Here is a 19,552-nt window from a genome sequence, read left to right as displayed (position 1 = left end):
TGAAATATTTTATCTTTATTAGTGGATAATTGTTATTTGAAATGTTTTATATTAATTAGTTTATTTTATATTTAAATTAATTATTTCAAATATAATTGTGTTTTTTTTTATATATATTCAATGATTCTGGCGGTTATATCCGCCAAGAAAGAATTTATTTATATATTTTATTATTTTTCCTGGCGGATATATCCGACGGGAATACTACCAATGTCGGCGGATTGGTCCGACGCGGTAGGATTGTTGGCAAATATATCCGACGCGAATACTACCAATGTTGGCAATATATCCATCGCGAAAACTTTTCCCGTCGGATATAACATTTAAAGCCTCGTCAGCATGAAAACAATTTCCTGGCGGATTTAGATAGCTGTCCGCCAGGAAAAGTGCTTTCCTTACGAATTTTATGCTATCAAACACGTTATCCGCCAGTGTATTGTAATTCTAGCGAATTTTACTATTTTTTCGCCAAGAAATTGCTTTTGCTGGTGAATTAAGACTGCCACGAATAAGTTGTTTTGTAATAGTGAAATAAGCGTTGCTAAAGCAGGATCCGACATCGCACAACGCACAGATCACGCATAGCACCACTGATAGACCAAACCAGAACCATCAGAAAAGCTCTCCTTTATTGAAATGAAAAAACTCTCCGATGGAGATGAAAAAGCTCTCACAAATAGGGAGAAGAGCATCCCATAGCACCAACCAAAACAACAAAAGAAAAGAGAAGGAGAAGGGAGAGGCGGGGGTAGGAGCAGCGGGCTTGTGAGGAACACAAGAGCCACCACCCCCACCCTTGAAAATACTGGGATGAGAGAGATAGGGTTGAGGAGAGAGAAAAGAGCATTTAGGGGTGGCGGCTAGGGTTTTTGCCCTTGTACATGCGTGGTTATAATAAAAACAAATACAAATAAGATAAATAAAGAATCTAAACCCTTCACTTGCTACATGCAAAAAGTATAAACAATTTTGTTATAATACTAATTCAGTTCTGAATTAATTCAACATATCACTAAAACATGAAAAGAAGTACATAAGTAAAAGCTTCACATATTAAAATGGACACTGTTCTCTTGGTGTGAATCATAAGAAGCTAGACTGCTGCAAGCATGGATATGAGGAGTAGTCATGAAGATCATGTGTTGTGAAAACTGGATGCAGTGGATAGTAATCAAATTGATCAGAATTAATATTTTCAATACCAAATTGAGGTCCCTTTTCTTGATCCATCATCCCAAAACCAATGTCTGTGAGTTGAATAAGTCCGAGTAGTCATCAGTAGTGATCGCTTGAGTATGAGTATGACCTACTGTTGATCATCATCATCTCTTGATCATCAGTGAGTTCTTGACCTACTGTTTCTTCAGTAGTGAGCACTTGATCAAGATGTGTATGATTCTCATCATGCTGCTGTTGACCTACTGCATGCTGCTGCTGCTGCTGCTGCTGCATGTATGGATATGGATATGAATTATCATCCAATGGTACTTGTGCTAGCGCTGTGTTGCTATGCTCAATAGACTGATCAATACTGATAACAAATCTACCAAGAAGGCATCATCATCAATATCATTTTGAGTGTCATGGATTTCAAGACTATAGTCTGACTCTGAAGGCTGAGTACTCATCAGAACACCTGGGTCTGCAGAGTCTGTTGGAAAGTCTGCAGGAGGCTGAGACTGATGATCAGAATTTAACCCACCAGTTTGGGGTTCTGTATTATGATCAATAACCTCAGACATGATGAGACCTTGATTAGTAGTACTTTCACCAATATTTTTCTCTATAGCTAGTCTTGGAATCTTGATTTGGGATTGTGGACGACTATCATCAATATTCTGAGCTGCAGCATCAACCAATGACTTTCTCTTTTTGTCATTCCTTCCAAGTCGGCACAACACATACGTATTGCTCTTGATTAAGGTGATCTATCCCTTATTTGGAAATGGCTTAAGAAGTCTAGTGATCTATCCCTATCTTGAAGCTGCTATCTTTTCCTTCAAGCCCATAAATAACCATCTATTATGATTTAGTATTAAAATAACAATTTATTTGTCTTCTTTCTTTCTTTGGCTGGAGACCAGAAATACAAACTCTCTTTCAATTGGTATTCGAACTTTTGTTTCTCTTTGCAATATAATTGCACATAAAATTGTAAACCAATTCATTTTGAAAAGAAGAAAATTTAAGTTAACAAGTTTATCTAAGTGACCTATTAAATTTTTTTTATACAGCTTGTAGAGGAATTTCACAATAATTTCTATACAGAAATGCAAAATGATTCATCTATGGGACACGCTCCAATACTCGCTGCAGTGCCTTTTTGATACCTTCCTGATCAAGTGTAGTTGTGAGTTGTATTTCCTGCACCTGAATCACAGTTCATAAAAACTACATTTTTATGTACATGCACATGGTTGTCTCTGTGTATGAGAGAGAGAGAGAGAGAGAGAGAGAGAGAGAGAGAGAGAGAGAGAGAGAGAGAGAGAGAGAGAGAGAGAGTCAGGACATAATGGAACTCACCTGCCTTCCTGCACGAGCAAGGATCGTAAACTTCTGGTTAACGGCTGGTGACTGTGGTAAAAAGCAAGATGAAAATGTTAAAACAAGAAAAATTGTAATAACACAGATTGAATCATTAACTGAAAGGAACTCACATTTGAAAGCCAAAGCTGCAGGTCCTGTGAAACCACCCTTTTCTCAAACCCCTGTCGACTGATTCTTACATTATCTATACTGCATTCGGACATATCAAACATCAGTTTTTTTAACCAAAGACTTCCTATGCATTAATTTTCAACTCCAAGAAGACAATTAGCTAGAAAGTTCTTTATACACACCAAGCCAAAGATCACATTGTATACACCCAAAAAAAAAAAACAAAACTTTAGGGATATCGGGGGAATTAACTCATATGACCAGATACCCATATATGGCAGGACTTAGATTGAAGGACTAAAATGAAACTTTATCCAATATAGGTAGGAGTAGGACCAAAAATCAGAATAGGTTGTGCCTACCGAACAACATTCAGAGACTTCCAAGGACATTATACATCGTTTGCAAATAACTAGTAACCTCTCTCATGGCCCTGGTATGAAACTTTGAGTCTCATTATATAAGGTCACTTTCCAACCTGATCCACTAAAATGACACTTGATGATACTCATGTAATTCCACGAATGACACCATCTGCAAAATTTCTAGGAATTCCAACTTCCACAGACATTCCCTATTTTATTACACTTCCTAGAATTAATTTTAATTCTTCGTACTATTTGCAATATGAAAAAACTCAAACTCAACCTCAACCTCAAGTTCATGCTTAGTTTCAATGTTTTTGTATCCAAGTGGATTTGAAGTCTTCACCACTGGCACATGCTTCTTCCATTCTGGAAGGCAAAATTGATCATGTTTAAACACTGTTATTGATATGGTATTAGGACCCCATATATTCTAACAATAACATCATTCCCAACAGATCAATAATCTGAACCCCAACATTTACCAATCAGTCTTTGAAAACCATATGTGATATGTCCTCAAAAACCAATGCTAGGGAGGATTTCACGCTTGGAAGTGTTAATTTAGAATAAATATATTGACAATTAATCCTGATTTAAACTTTTACCTAATGAGGAGCAATGGCAAGGGAGACCTGGACTAATTTTTTTATAACAGTCACCTTTTTTGCCTCAATTCCATGCATGACAGCAAGTACTTTGTCACCAAAATAGTTTAATTTTGACCTCAAAGCATGCACAAGTCATGACAAGACTTTACTTTTGATGCCAATATGCCACTTCTGTCAACTTGGTTGCAAATTTCATCCAAAAGTGATCACATGTCATGCACGTGATCACTTTTTCAGGGGTAAATTCGTCATTCCACTTGTAATACAAGTACATAGAAGCCAAACCACTTCACATACATGGTCGTTTTTTGGACAAAAAATGTAATTGGACTAACGGAAGGGGCAAATTGGCTTCAAAATTAAAGTTAAAGGGGCACATTGATACAACTCATAATACGCATCCTTAATTAACACGTGGGTCAAAGTTTAAGTCATTTTTTAAAACATTTCCCTTTATTAAGTTAGTGGCACTTCTTAATTTATTGTTTTATTCTTTATGAGAGCAGGAATTAAAATTTGAAGTATAGATTACTCTTTTACATACTAACAAACAACCATACATACACAATATTTAAAAGATAAGAGTTTATGCAGATTTAAGGATTGTTTCCTGGCCTTACAAACTTATCATGCAGTAACTATTATAGCTTGATATTGGCTGTTGATACACACCGGATTACCCAGCAGAACTACCCTTATAAACAGCCTCTAGGGCAAACCGACCCAAGGAACGGCCAATGACTTCCGACCTCATGACTCGGGCCGAGTGGGTCATGAGCATCTGAACCTTGGGAAATCACCTCGGTAACCGACCATCTGGGTTGCGGACCCAAAATCCTAGACCAGGTCCAACACACCTTGACCTCTAAGGGCACAAACACATCATACACCCGCCACGTCACCAACCTACCACGTGGACTCAGCCTGGAAAGTGCACAGCCAACCCACACTACAATGGGTTGGGTCAATCATCACGTGGCAGCACCGGACAGGTCCACCTGTGCCCAAGGAAAGGCCTCATTTGCTCAGGTATAGTAAGACACAATTATTGCTCTTACTATTTACCATTACGCTGATCACCTACTGACTCGGGCATCGGAAGACCTTAGGCTGGCACCACACAGGTGTCTATCCTCCTGACCTCACTTCTCCGTCTTGCAGAGTACACAGCTTACCTACCTACCTCACGTAACCATAATCCCATGCCAATTGTTGGTCAAACCACCCTTGACCACCATGCCCAAAACTAGGCAACAACATTGGCCCACTTTCCAAACTTCCTAGCATTACAAAATTATCATGCAGTAACAATTACGACATAAACAAATGCATTGAAATTGTTAACAAAAATTCATTCAACATGAACAACAAAGTTATGAACAACAAAGTTCTATCACGCACACACACACACACACAGATTGGTGTTTCAGTTGAATCCCTTAAAATTTTCATAAATATTTCTTCATAAAAATAAAAAATGCTGAAACCTTACCCATCTTCCTGTTGTAGCTCTTCAAATATGGCTTCAAGGCCTGGAAGAGGTTCTATATTACTGCTACTGTTAGTGCTCAAAGAATCAGAACCAACTGAGCCATCCTGTGAATGGTCAAACTCATCAATTAGCTAAAAATCTCAATTTACCAATCGAGAAATATGAACATCACTACAAGTGATATATCAAGATTAGAATATTACAAACCTGTGGTATTACTTTATCCAATGTTTCTAGAAGTGGATCTTCCTCCAACTGTTTAATTGACAGAGTTATTCTTGACTTCTCTCTGCATAGATTTGTAATAAAAATTCATCTGATTTATCTGTATATATTGATGGAAACCAAAAAAATTCTTTTATCACATTGCATCTCAACCGTTTATATCTAATCTAACGGTTAAAAAACATGACTTTATTTAAGGACCTATGGAGAGAAATTTTTCATGTGTCAGTGTGTGCAATAATTAAAAATATATAACCATACAGTAGAACTCACCTATCAATATTAATAATTTTGACCCTTACTTCATCACCCACAGTTAAAACGTCTCTTATATCCTGAACTAAATCCCATGAAACCTCTGAGACATGTACTAGTCCAGTCAGATGGTAAAGACCTGTTTCATAGTTTTAGTTGCCAGTTAGGACAATTTTTTTTTATTCACATTTGAGATTAGTGTTGAACATGTTATATATAATTGAAAGAAAATTATATACATAACTGAAAGAAAAATACCATCAGGAAATCGTAGGTGAACAAATGCACCATAATCCTCCATAGAGCCCACCATAGCCTCAAAAACATCCCCAACACTAATTTTCTCAGAAAACTTTGACCAGACAGCTTCCTTTTCTGAGAATATTAATTTCTTGCTATCTTCATCTGCTTGGATTACCTAAAATATCAAGAAACTGAGATAATTTGTACATTAAAAACAACTCTTTAGTACATTTCAGCCAAAAACAAAATAGAAAATCTGAGTATTGAGATGCGCCCTCAAATATTTGTAATAACAGTATTGTTACATCTACAAGCAAATGAAACTTCAAAATAAAATTTGTGCATATCCTCCTCCTTTAATCTCCCAAAAAAGAAAAGGACAAGAAACTGCAAACCCAGTGTTTAACTTGGTATTAGAGTATATAGATCCAAAACATAGATGCCAAATATTGTGCCAACCATGGGGAATGGCCAGCCCTGAGAGAAGCTAAGTGAGGCAACAGCCTCAGGCCCCTAATTTTTTATTCTAAAAAAATCCCCCAACTCAGGTCAAACTCTATATTATTTTATACCCAAAGTAGATAACCTACTCCCTTCCAAGTCTAACAGCATCTCTTCCTCTTCTACTTAGAGCCACATTGCATTGTGGTTCAAATCAAATTCCACTAAATTTATTGGGGTTCATATCTCAGGTTTTTCCTTTATGATTTTGATATTTTGTTCTGTTGGCCACAAGCAAATAAACAGAATGCTAGAAGTTTTGCAAGTCTATAAGGCTTTCAATGGGTAGTTCAATTCTACTGTGTGCCAAAATACTAATCTACTATAGTATAGGTTGAGTGCCTCATAGGACTTCATGAGAAACTTGCAGTAGGATTACCTGTCTCAAACTATTAAACTATTATGTCATATGTATTACAGTGTTTTTCCATTATGTGTGATAAACTATTATGTCATATGTATTACGTGTCTTTCCATTATGTGTAATTGGAGTTTATTAGCAAGTTCATCAATGAGTTAAGCATTTCAATTTATATGAGTTTGCACATGCCTAGTCTATTTCTTTTGCCCGTAGAATGTGAAAGGTTGAGTGTGCTGTTATAGTTGATGAGCTTAACATATAGCTGCAGAGATTCACTTTTGCGGAGATGCGGGGGATGAGGGTAGAGAATGAATTAGAACAGAATGTCACAACAAGAGAAGGAGAAAAGGATATATAAGTCCAAAGCTTATATTTCACTAGGAAAAAGTTTGTATAATATTCGAGTGTATATCCTCCCACACCAAGATCGCCTATTTATTCTTCTACAAAACAAACTGTAGAGTCTCCCTTAATAACTAGTATTCATGAACTATCTATGAAATACATGAATAATTTTTTTTTTTTTTTTTGATAAACAAAACTTCATTGACGAAACAAAAACTATACAAACCAAGCAGAAAATTCTGCAACTGAGAAACGCAGTAGCAAGCCTAACAAGAAGGCAACTCAAACACCAAAAAGAACCAGAGCCTCATGAAAAACCTTCCCCGAAGGCATCAAGCAAACAGGAAAAATAAAAAAAAGACAAAATAGCTCTAACCACTACTGGGAATGTTCCACTCAAAGCAAGATGGGATCATGGTAGAAGTGTGAGCAATATTCAAAGAGCACAATCAAAGTCTGATAGTGGAGATGATGCCCTTGAGAACCTCAGCTGCAGGTTGACAAATATTCCTAAAGCTACGGTTATTCCTCTCCCTCCAAATCCAATAAACAGTGGCAGCAAGAGACAACCTTAAAATAACAGAAGAAAGGGCCTTACCCATCCATCGGGACGCTGCCCACACAATAATCAAGGGCCAAGGAAGTATCAACCAACGAATACCACACTTGCAGAGCACTGAAGACCAAATTCCCTTAACATAAGGACACTCAAAGAAAGGATGACTGTGAGAGTCAATGGAAGTAGAGTCCAGCACACAAGAGGCAGTTCAGTGCAAATTGCATGATCCTATCCATGGTTGTGGGTTTACATTTGATGGCCAACCAAAGAATAAAGATCATCTTTGGGATGTTTTGATTAAACCAGAGAAGCTTAACCAAGGGACAATAGGCTAAGACATACGAAAATTATCCCAAGAAGATGCAGCATAATAGCATCCATTAGGAGACAGCAACCACATAATCACATCTCTCAAACTGGGATTAGGCATGGATAACCGTATATGTAAAAGAATTAACTTAAGTTTTATGAACCTATTAAAGGTTCTCAATTATATGAACCACATGTGTAAAAGAACCAGCTTTTAACACTAAAAATGGCAAACCATCTGCCCCTTTGTGCACTGCATCATGTGGTTATGCCACCATGTAATGACTTATAATCAATCATTTTGTTTCCCCATGGAAGCTCTTGAGCAACAGTTTTCAATGTTTTATATAATCTCAAAATCAATGTTATCACTAATAGACTAAGTTGCTTCAAAGAAAAGAAAGTGTACATCATATTTTAGCATGCTAAATTTGCTTCAAAGGGGACATTTTGTGGGGGCTTGTAGCTCCAGTGGTTAATAGCATTTACCCCTACACCTGAAGTCCCAAGTTCAAATGCCCCCTTCCCCAATATCGTTAGATATAAAAAAAGAGAAAGAAAAAGGAAAAAAAAAAAGGGGACATTAATTGCTAATATATAAAATTTGTTTCCTATATCTATTTCATTCATTAACTTCATCATGTTTCATCATGTTTTATCCACTGTGTTTGGCCTGGCCAATAATGTCGTAAACAGATTAAGCCAATTGACTCGATTTTTTGAACAAGGATTTTTTTTTTTTGACCTATTCGGCCATAATGGCCCAATGTCTAGTCAGAAACTAAATGACATAACCTGTTCTAATCTAGGAAAATGCTTGGTGTACTAGAAGCATAAGGATAACAATATTTAGGTGTACAAACTGATATTGTAGGGCACCTTTCCATTTCTCTTACAACCAAATTTGCAATATCAAAAACCGTATATCTATAGATTTAACACCTTTCCTCTCTTCACTGCTACTCATCAAGGTGACTAAAGTAACCACTTTACACAACACATACCAAGGGTTACCCCCTCTTTCTTCTTGTGATATGTTGGATGATTCATCATATTATTAAATAGATAAGAACGACCTAAAGTTCCCTATTAGTCAGTAGAAAATGCATAGCCAAAATTAAACCCTGAACAAATAGATAGACCAAACACAGTTTTTTTCTTGAGTAATTACTAATTGGTCATTTGAGGCTGATCTGATCAACAAGAAACTCTATCTTCTTCACATGGAATAAGTCTAAAGACAAATTACTTTACAGTTACACTACATGCATCTTAAAATTGAAAAGGTTATGCAAACATGCACCATGGTTGGTGTCAACAGAGTACAACTCATTAAACAGGTCACATGGCTTTTGTCATGTTACTCAATAATCAAGTTGGTTTCTTTATGAGGTTTTGAATTCTGAACCAATTAATCAACTGTAATGAAAAAGATGTTTGCAAACCCCTACTAGACAAACCACAAAGACTAAACAAAAAAACAAATGCTGCCTTTATTTCCCCTCCTAGGAATTATATCATAAAAAATGATCAAGAAAAGTCTAGAGGCATATATAGATAACACAATAATTCCTTGTGATAATCTCAATGCCGTACAAGGCTGATAGGTCAAATATATTCAGCCCTTTTTTTCTTTTTTCCATTGTCCTTGTAATTCTTTAAAACTTGGTAAACAAGTTTTCCTTTTTCCCTAAAAAAAATGTACAGGTGTTTTCCCCATTCTTCGATCCAAGGAGGAAATTTCACCATTTAAAAAAACATGATTTTTTCAAAGGCCATATATCTTCTTACCCCAAAAGTGAAGTATCAGATCCAGGGTGAACTCTTAAGTGAATAATTAGACATTTATCAATAGGATTTTTTCCATGTCTCATTTTCAAATAATTTGAAATTATCTGATGCAAGATGGACCTATTTTTCACATCTTTTAGCTGTCTCACTAAAATTTCATTTGCATTCTCATCTAATTCATGGTAATTTGTGCCTGTTAAGGTTTTAATGTTTACGGAATAACTTTTGCAAGTCTCTTTTAACTGAGTTAAATGGATTTTTTCGTTATAATAGATGATGTTATCTATGGCTCTCTGTTCATTCTTCCTGATGATATGACACCACATGCTAAACATTAGAGAGAACACACCATATTGTAAGTAAGTCCTTGCAAAGAATAGAACTCAACTTTTGTATTTATCCCATTCTTTCTTTCCTCTATATACTTTTTCTATCATGTTCTTACCATTCATAAAGTTCATAAAGCTATTCACATATTCCACTCGGAGACAGCAGAACTGCTTTCCAGAAATAGTTGCTAAGACAAGATATTTATTGAGTCTAAATCTTACAAGTTTGACACTCATTTCTAATACAAACCTAGGTGACAGACATATTCCAGTTTTCAAAGAACCTTCCATACATATTAACTTCCCAACCCTTGCTTACTAATTTTATAACCAAGCAACTGATAATCACATTAAAAACCAACTTATGCAAATGGTATCACAGCTTTCATCCCCTTTCATGCATTCACCTTATATATACTTATTTGAGTAAAGCTAAAACCCTATCTGAGGATGACCTGATAGATACGTTAAAAGTAGAAAAATGCATTAATACGTTATCACTTTATGGAGTTTGTTAACTTTGTATGAGGCGAACTTAAATACTCCCTCTGTCCTAAATTGTTGGTCGTTTATCCCATTTTGGTATATATAAAAAATCTGTCTAGTTTGAAAAGTCAATCGACAGAAATTCTGTTACCTTTCTAAAATGTCCTCAGCCCTCCACTTCATTTGAGTTAAAAATAAAAAAGAAAATCACAGCATTCCAAAAGAAAAAATGAGGGTAATCATGGAATGGTTTGACACTTTATGTCAAATGCAATACAATAAATGATGTCCCCTTAAAAAGTTGGTTTTTCTCTAAACAAGAGAAACAATTTAGGACAAAGGAGTACTTAACAAATTAATGATAAATATTTTTATGTAATTAAATTCATTACCTTCACAGAAATAAGTGAACCAGGTAAACCTTTTGCAATGTCTTGGAGGCTTTTTTCTGGTTCTGCATGAAATGGTATCATTAAGGTAAGGGATAGACATTACAAGTCCACTTCCTAGTACACAAAGTTGGCAACACAAAACTCATTTACAAAAAACAGAGAAGTATAAATATCAGAATAATAGTATGAACGATCAAGGATTGATACCCCTAATAATAGTTATTGAAATTAAAGAAGGAACTGTTAAGGCACAGTGCGTGCTAGTAATTTTTCGTCTAAGAAAACTTCGAATTTTGAATAACATATGAAACAGAGAAGTCGTGAAGGAAAATTCAAGAAAAGTTCTGTCAAAGCATTAATTTCTATATTACAACACATATACAAAGAAAAAATGGAAAAACTACATCAAAAGATTTTACATGTTCTAGCATATTTTCTTTTTCTTGGCCAAACCCTGCCCTAACATAATTTAGTTGGGGAAAAGTAAAAAAAATTCTCAATCCTTCCTTCCACATTTAACACCATTTGTCCAGGTGAAAGTTATTATCAAACAACAAAACATTGAGAAAAAATTAATTAAATAAAAAAACCCTGAAGACTTAACCAAAACATGAAAAACAACTACAGTAAGGACATTAGTACCTTTGCAAAAATGAGATGGGCTCAACTGTGGAAATGGAAGAAAACCCACTAGAGAATGAAACCGAACCAGCAAACCTCCACCATTAAACCCTTCAATCATCCCCTCATAGATGAATCCACTATCACTATAAGCCTTTGCTAACTTCCAATCGGCAGATCTCTACTCCTTTGCAGAAATTAAGTATTAGCTCATACAAGTATCTGGAGATTTTAGTTTTTTTGGTTACAAGTATCTGGAGAATTTAACTCCAAAAATAGATATAACAAAGTGAAATCAGATTGTCATACATATTTTCTTTTTCAAATGCTAGCTATGAGAATTTCTTCTGTTCTTAATTCTAGTATGAAAAACTTCCCCTTGGCATTAAAAGTTCTGTTACTTCCAAAAAAATTCACATTACTAGCCATATTTCAGATAAAAAAAAAAAAAAATGATGCAGTAATATCTAAGCAATCAAATCAATGCTTCAGCTATTCTAAGTCTTGCATCTCAATTTATAAAATTCTGGGTCTCGGATCTCTCCCCCATTACTAATTGGTATTGGGTTTGATGCTCTAACTTTTGGCGCGTTACGTGCTCCATGTCACCCAATACCAACCCAAAAGAGCTACTTTTAAATTCTAACAAAATCAATAAGAAAAAAAAAAAAAAAAAAGCAAAGTAGAACACACCCGAGCCTGTTCCGTAGAGGTGGACGATTCTTGCACAAGTCCGGAACTTTCAGCATAAACCTTATTAAGCCACGGTCTTTTCTTGACAGGAGGAGACTTGTGGGAGTGCCTAGAGAAGTTGAAGTTGGAGTTGATGTGGGTGTTTAAGAGAGAAGAGACTGAACAAGAAGAATTGCTATTATTACATGAGGAGGCAGAGAGCTGTGAGAGTGAGCCCAGCGCCAGTGTTGCAGAGTGTAGTGGCATTTCGTTCTCTCTGTGATAAGCAGAGCAGCATTCACTCGGATTCTGGAGTTCGCAAATTGGATTGGGTTTCGTTCTCTCTGTGACTGCATAGGATAACGGTTTGGACGTTCCAAGTGTCCAATCTTAGCCCACAAAATCTCTGTGCCAAAAACGACGAGCATCTATCTAATTTAAAAAAAAGGGGGTTAAATATATTTTTTTGTCCATAAATTTTGGACGGTTTTTCAATTTAGTCCATTAATTTTAAAATGTGACAAAAATAATTTTGAATTATCAAATTTGTGTCAATTCAGAATTTTCTATCTAAATATCTAATGGAAGCTAACGTGGCCGTTAAACGCTGACAATGTGCGCCACGTGTCACCTCATTTATTTTATTTTCAAATTTTTTCTATTTTCTTAGCTATTTTTATAAACTTTAAAAATTAATTAAAAATAGCTCCAGACTCATAAAAATACACAAAAAATTTCTACGACCTCGTCTTGACTAGTACTAATTTATTATGAGGCCAAATTACCAATTTTCCCTCTGAGAGTTTCCAGAAAATTTGGGAAGTTCAAATTTATTTCTAAAAAATTAAAATACTCTAGACTCTTTGGAAATTCATAAAATAATCTCCCGAGCTCCAAAAAATACGAGGTTTGCACGGTTGGTCTTCTAAAAACTAACACTACCTTTCTTGTGAACACTTGCCACCCAAAAGACCTCTCGGTCTTATCTATAAAATAAATTTAGACTTCCCAAATTTTTTAGAAACTCTCAGAGGGTAAATTGATAATTTGGCCCCATAATAAATTAGTACTAGTTAAGACGAGGTTGTAGGAATTTTCTGTGTATTTTTATGAGTCCAGAGCTATTTTTAATTAATTTTTAAAGTTTATAAAAATAGGAAAATAGAAAAAATCTGAAAATAAAATAAAAGAAGTGACACGTGGCGCACATTCAGTGCGCCACGTCAGCTTCCGTTAGATATTTGGATGGAAAATCCTGAATTGACACAAATTAGATAATTCGGAGTTATTTTTGCCACGTTTTAAAATTGGTGGACCAAATTGAGAAACCGCCCAAAGTTCGTGGACCAAAAATGTATTTAACCCTAAAAAAAAAATGCTGTTATTTGCACACTTTTTTTTGTTTTCTTTTTGCACACTCTTTTCTCATTTTTTGCTCAATTCGCATCCTCACACTCTTCCCACTAATGAAATTTCTCATATAGACACTCATTTCAATTACCTAAATATCTCAATTCATTAATCTTACCAAATTTCTCTTACACACCTCATCCAATCCATTCAAACAATACACACACACTCAACTCTTTCAAACAATACACACCTTCACCCTCAACCTCATGCCCACCTGATCCTAGCCAAGAACACACCCCTGTATACCAACATTGTCATCAGAGCCGTCATCACCGCCGTCAACTCAGTCGTCGAAGCCGTCGTCGTCAACTTGTTGCCGTCAATATGCCGTTGGTGGTCTCATCACCTTACTGCAACACTATAGCCATTGTTGCCAACTCATAAGTATGTTCTATTTGATTCATATGCAAATCTAGGCTTTTTTATCAAATTTAAATTAGTTAATCTATCCTAAGACCTATTTTTGTCTGTTTGAGATAGTTTGGAGTACGGGTTTTCTGGGTTTCAAGATTGAAATTTCGGGTTTGGGTTATAGGGTTTCGCAGGTCGTTCGACACTGATTTGTCGAATATTTCGATTTCGTTCGATAGTAAGCTACCGAACATTTCGGTTTCGTTCGGTAGTAAGCTGTCGAACCTTTCAGTTTCGTTCGGTAGTAAGCTGCCGAACGAAACCAATTTGTTTGACAGATACTTGCCGAACTATCAGTGATTGATCGGTGGCTTTCTGCCGAACCACTTGTGTCGTTTTTAAATTTTTTTTTTGTTAAGCTTTTGAAAAATCTCATATATGCTAATGCAATTATCAATTTCTTGTTTGAAAATATAGATATGAATAGAAAAAAAGGAAATCGTTCTTCATTTTCATCCGGCGGGGAACTAGCTCCCCGTTGTTGGAAGAACACGACCCACAACTTTTACGAGAAAACTGGCAGAAATATCACTAACTAATTGTGAGGCGATTGTTGAAGAAACTGATGTTGAGGGTACTGTGCACCCAGGTTCAGAGAATGTTGATGACAAATTAGCTGAACCTTTCCCTAGATGTCCCATTGACACATGCGTGAGGCTCGTATGTTAGGGATTACCCAACCGATTGTTGACATTGGCGAAGAAATTGTTGTCACACGTCCTACTCAACTCTATCAAGCGGTTCAAAGTTTGCAACATATTTTGGTGGGGACACACTTGCTAGACATTATGACGTACCAGCGCGGTTCAAGACGTTGTCCCATAATGATTATGAGTTGTAGCCGATTGTAGTTTGTGTAGCTGGACTATAGTTTGAACATTATATAATTTGATATTGGTTTTATTTGTAATTTGACTATGGTTTTATTTATAATTCGACTATGTTTATATATGGTTATATTTTCAAATAGTAAAAATAATGCAACAAGTTCAAATATATGATAAGTGTTCAGAAATTAATTAATCACTATCAAGAGACATGAGTTCTTGTGTGGATGGATCACAATCGGCTGAGTAATCCCTAGCATATGAGCCTCACGCATGTGTCTGTGGGACCTCCAAGAAAAGGTTCAACTAACTTGTTGAAATTGTCCTCATCACCAACATTCTATGAACCTGGGTGCACAGTACTCTTAACATCAGTTTCTTCAACAACCGCTTCACGATTAGTTTGTGATGTTTCTACCAATCTTCTCACAGAATCTGTGGGTCGTGTTCTTCCAACAATGGGAAGTTCCCCTCCGAATGAAGATGAAGCACGTTTCTCTTTTTCTTTTATTCATACCTATATTTTCCAACAAAAAATTGATAATTGCATTAGCATATATAAGATTTTTCAAAACTTTAACAAAAAAAAAAAATATTAAAAACAACACAGGTGGTTCCGCAGAAAGCCACCGAACAATCACTGATAGTTCGACATGAATCCTAGAAAAAACTCTTAAACTATAGTAGAGCCCAAATAATAACAATGAATTGATCCAAACCCTACACATGCAAGATCCCAAATAGGCCTATCATCATCTAGTGTATACCAAATTAGGGTTTGGGCCTTAGAGTACAATTTGCCACATCTTCGATAAACTCTTAACGGAATCTGCCACTTACCTCCTTCATCATCTCCCCCTGACTTAAAAAACTCGACCCCGGAGAGTTAAAGGCATGAAATTTCTTATACAAGTTAGGATCGAATAATTGAAACTCAGCATTTGTAATCCATGTACAATCAGCCAATGAACGGTTCTTCCATTTGACAAGGAACTTTTGATAATCTCCCCATCTAGTTAAAACAAGTTCATGATCAGCAACCCCCTCAATTTCCTCCTTCGAACTAGGGGCTGGTGGAAGATTAACAATTAGGCGATCCCTGGCTATATCATCTGTATCACCATAATACAAAGTGAGATCCTCAATGTTGAAGACTTTGTTTATGCCCATATCTTCTGGTAGATCAAGCACATAAGCATCGAAACTTAGTTTCTTCAAAATTTTGTATGGTCCAGCAGTGCATGGATGAAGTTTTCTAGAAACACCTTTAGGATACCTCTCAGGCTTGATCCTTACCATAACCATGTCTCTTTCATTAAAGTCAGCAGACCGTCTTCTCAAATCAACATGTGCCTTATAACCATCATTGCTTATGGCAATTTTGCAACAAACGTCTTCATGTATTTCACGAATATGGTGACTAAAAGCTTCTACTTCAACACTAGGACGTGCCTGGATTGGTAAAGGAACCAAATCAGTTGGCTTGCGAGGAAGTAAACCAGTGACTATCTCAAAATGGCTACATCCAGTGGTTCTATCGATGGAGCTATTATAAGCAAATTCAACAATGGAAAGAATCTGGTCCCAACTTACAGTATGATCGCAAACTAGACAACGAAGTAAGTCATCCAATATTTTATTGACAATCTTTGTTTGACCATTAGTCTGGGGGTGGAAAGAAGAAGAAAACTACAACTTCCAAAGGGTGCGCCATAAGTAACTCATGAACTTTACATCACGATCAGAAACGATCGTTGTAGGCAAGCCATGAAGCCTAACAATTTCTTTGAAGAAAAGTTTGGCAATGTGAACATCATATGAAGTCTTGGAACATGGAATAAAGTGGGCCATTTTAGAAAAAACGATCCACCACAACAAAAATGAAATCATGACTTCGGATCGTCTTTGATAACCCAAGGATAAAGTCCATGCTTAAGTCTTTCCATGGTTGATGAGTTACAAGCAATGGCATGTATAAACCTGTATTTTTCTTCCTCCCTTCGAAATTTGGCAAGTTCGACATTGGGAATTAATTTTGGCTACATCTCGTTTCAAGCTTGCCCAATAAAATCGATCTTCAACTATGGCAATGAATTTGTCCCTGCCAAAGTGACCAGTTATTCCTCTAGTGTGCAATTCTCAAACTACTTGCTATCGTAGAGATGTGTTGGGTAAGCAAATTAAGCTTCGTACCCTTGAACAAGTAACCATCATGAATAGAGAAATCTGGGTTTGCGGCTCGCTGTCCAGCAACTAGATCAGTATACATAACACTGAAATCTTTACATGTGGAATAGTTTCGTTTGAGTAAATCAAAACCCACAACTTGAACAACCATGGAAGATAAAAGATGCCACCCGACTGAGTGCATCTGCTACCTTATTCTCAACACCAGACTTATGCTTGATAACAAAAGAATATTCTTGCAAGAAAGAGGCCCATTTCCGATGTCAATGGTTGAGGTTCTTTTGAGAATTGATATATTTGAGAGCTTCACAAACAAAAAATTATACAAACTCTTTGGGATAAGATAATAACACCAATATCGAAGTGCTTGGACCACATCATAAAATTCTTTGTCATATGCAGTGTACATTTGCTTAGCTTCATTAAATTTTTCATTGAAAAATGCAACAGGATGACCCTCTTGACTTCGCACTCCTCTAATCCCCACATTGAGAAATTTGGTAGGCATAGAACATAGGATGCTGTCATCTTTTTCTTTATTTTTGAAAAAGATGTGGATGTCTCCTCAGTCCAATCAAATTGACTAGCCTTCTTACAATTGGTGATGGTTTCTATAATAGTACTGAAATTCCTTATATACCTCTTATAAAACGTGGCCAGACCATGAAAACTTTGTACTTCTTGCAAGGTTTGAGAGCTGGCCACTCTGCAATGGCTTTTACTTTGACAGGATCCACCTCAACACATGTAGATGGAACAACAAAGCCCAAAAACACCACACTTGGGCTCATGAAGGAACACTTTTTCAAGTTCAGATATAACTTCTCTTGGCAGAGAATTCTCATAACTTGTTGTAAATGACAGAGGGGTTCTTCCTTGGTCTTGCTGTATATTAGGATGTCATCAAAGTAAACAATCAAGAATCGACCAATAAAGGGTTGTAATAACTGAGTCATAAACCGCATGAATGTGCTTGGACCATTGGAAAGGCCGAATGGCATAACTAGCCATTCATAAAGTATGTCCTTAGTCTTGAAGGTTGTCTTCCATTCGTCCCCAGGTCTGATGCGTATTTGATGGTAGCCACTTTTTAAATTAAGCATTGAAAATAAGCACGAACCAGCCATCTTATCAAACATGTCAAGCCACAGAATGGGGAATCGGTACTTGACAGTGATTTTGTTGATGGTGCAGTTGTCAACACACATGCGCTAGTTTCCATCTTTCTTTAGTGTTAACAAAGTTGGAACAACGCAAGGGCTGAGGCTTTCACGAATAAAGCCATTGGACAGCAACTCATCTACTTGCCTTTTGAGCTATGCATGCTCACCATGGAGTCATACGATAAGCTGAAAGATTGGGTAATTGAGAACCTGGTACAAAGTCGATTGCATGTTGGATGGAGCACATAGGAGGAAGCTCATTGGGTAGCTCTTCAGGTGCCAAATCAAAGAAATTAGACAAAAATTCAATGATATCTGGCATTGAGGAAGTAGGGACAACAACTGCTTCCTTGACTTCTTTCATTACAACAACATATATAACTCCACTTTCTTCACTCTCTAGCTGGAACCTTTTCTTAGTAAATATGTGGAGTGATTTCTTCTTGTTTCCATCAGCATTCTTAGGCGTTTTTCCCTATATTTATCCATTTCAGCTGCACTCATGGGTTTTAAACCAACTTTTTTTATTATTGAACAAGAAAGAATATGTGTTATCTTTTCCATAATGATGCACATCTCAATCATAAAGCCAAGGTCGACCAAGGATATGTGTTACTTTATAGGAATGATGTCACACAAAATGGAATCTTTATAAACACCACAAGAAAGAGAAACAAGGCATTGTTGAGTTACCAGAATGGAAGTGTTGTCAATCCAAGCTACCTTGACAGGTTGTGGGTGTGGTTGCACAGGGAGTTTGAGGTGTTCAATTACAGAAGCTGAAATAACATTCATATAACTGCCACTATCAATAATAAGCTTTTGAGCATAGTCTCCACAACGAACCAACATCTGAAAAGTAGATGTGCTACACCAGTCTTCTTCCTCAACCTTAAGAGTTGTGAGGATGCGTCTAACAACAAAACTAAGTGAAGTGTCTACGTCTTCTTCCAAAACATTTGCATTATAAAGCCCATAGTCAAATGAATTCTCATCTTCACCATCATTTTGCTATGATTCCCCTACATGCTCCATTCCAATATGTAAGTTCTTCTTTGGACATTGATACCCCATATGACATGGTTCCCCACATTTGAAGCATTTCCTAGAGTCAGACTTGCTAGACGTTGGTTTAGAGCCTATTTGTCAATTGAATGGCTGATTCTCTTATGCCTGTGTCTTACGACTTGCTTCACTAAACTTCTTTTGTGTTGTCTCAGTACTTGGAAGCCCAAATTTCTTATTCATGGGTTGTCCCAAATATTCCTTCATGTATGAAGCAACTTGAAAAGCATGCTCTAGATTGTGAACTAGCTAGCGAATCATCTCATTCTTT

General features: G+C 36.4%; 1 protein-coding gene across 1 annotated transcript; it reads right to left on the bottom strand.

The window, feature by feature from the left end:
• Window positions 1–2,104: 2,104 nt before the first annotated feature.
• Window positions 2,105–12,576, bottom strand: LOC147292642 (Nucleic acid-binding proteins superfamily). Its single transcript, XM_086232914.1, has 10 exons — window positions 12,237–12,576; window positions 11,565–11,724; window positions 10,923–10,984; window positions 5,865–6,024; window positions 5,625–5,745; window positions 5,334–5,415; window positions 5,127–5,230; window positions 2,658–2,736; window positions 2,524–2,574; window positions 2,105–2,370 (listed from the first exon to the last, which is right to left on the bottom strand). The coding sequence occupies exons 1-10, from the start codon at window positions 12,480–12,482 to the stop codon at window positions 2,287–2,289; spliced, it is 1,149 nt and encodes a 382-aa protein (XP_086089040.1). The 5' UTR covers window positions 12,483–12,576; the 3' UTR covers window positions 2,105–2,286.
• Between the last annotated feature and the right edge of the window lie 6,976 nt (window positions 12,577–19,552).

This window comes from Dryas octopetala, chromosome 2 (genome assembly GCF_963921425.1).
Source record: "Dryas octopetala chromosome 2, drDryOcto1.1, whole genome shotgun sequence".
Taxonomy (NCBI): domain Eukaryota; kingdom Viridiplantae; phylum Streptophyta; class Magnoliopsida; order Rosales; family Rosaceae; genus Dryas; species Dryas octopetala.
Note: the sequence above shows the minus strand (reverse complement) of the source record. Positions and strands in the feature narration are given on the sequence as shown.

Excerpts from the sequence above, each read along its gene's own strand:
- LOC147292642 (XM_086232914.1), bottom strand. The coding sequence starts at position 12,482 with ATGCCACTACACTCTGCAACACTGGCGCTGGGCTCACTCTCACAGCTC. Across the intron at positions 5,231-5,333 it reads TGGATAAAGTAATACCACAG|GATGGCTCAGTTGGTTCTGA; the intron begins GTTTGTAATATT and ends GACCATTCACAG. Across the intron at positions 2,371-2,523 it reads TTGCTCGTGCAGGAAGGCAG|GTGCAGGAAATACAACTCAC; the intron begins GTGAGTTCCATT and ends ACTGTGATTCAG.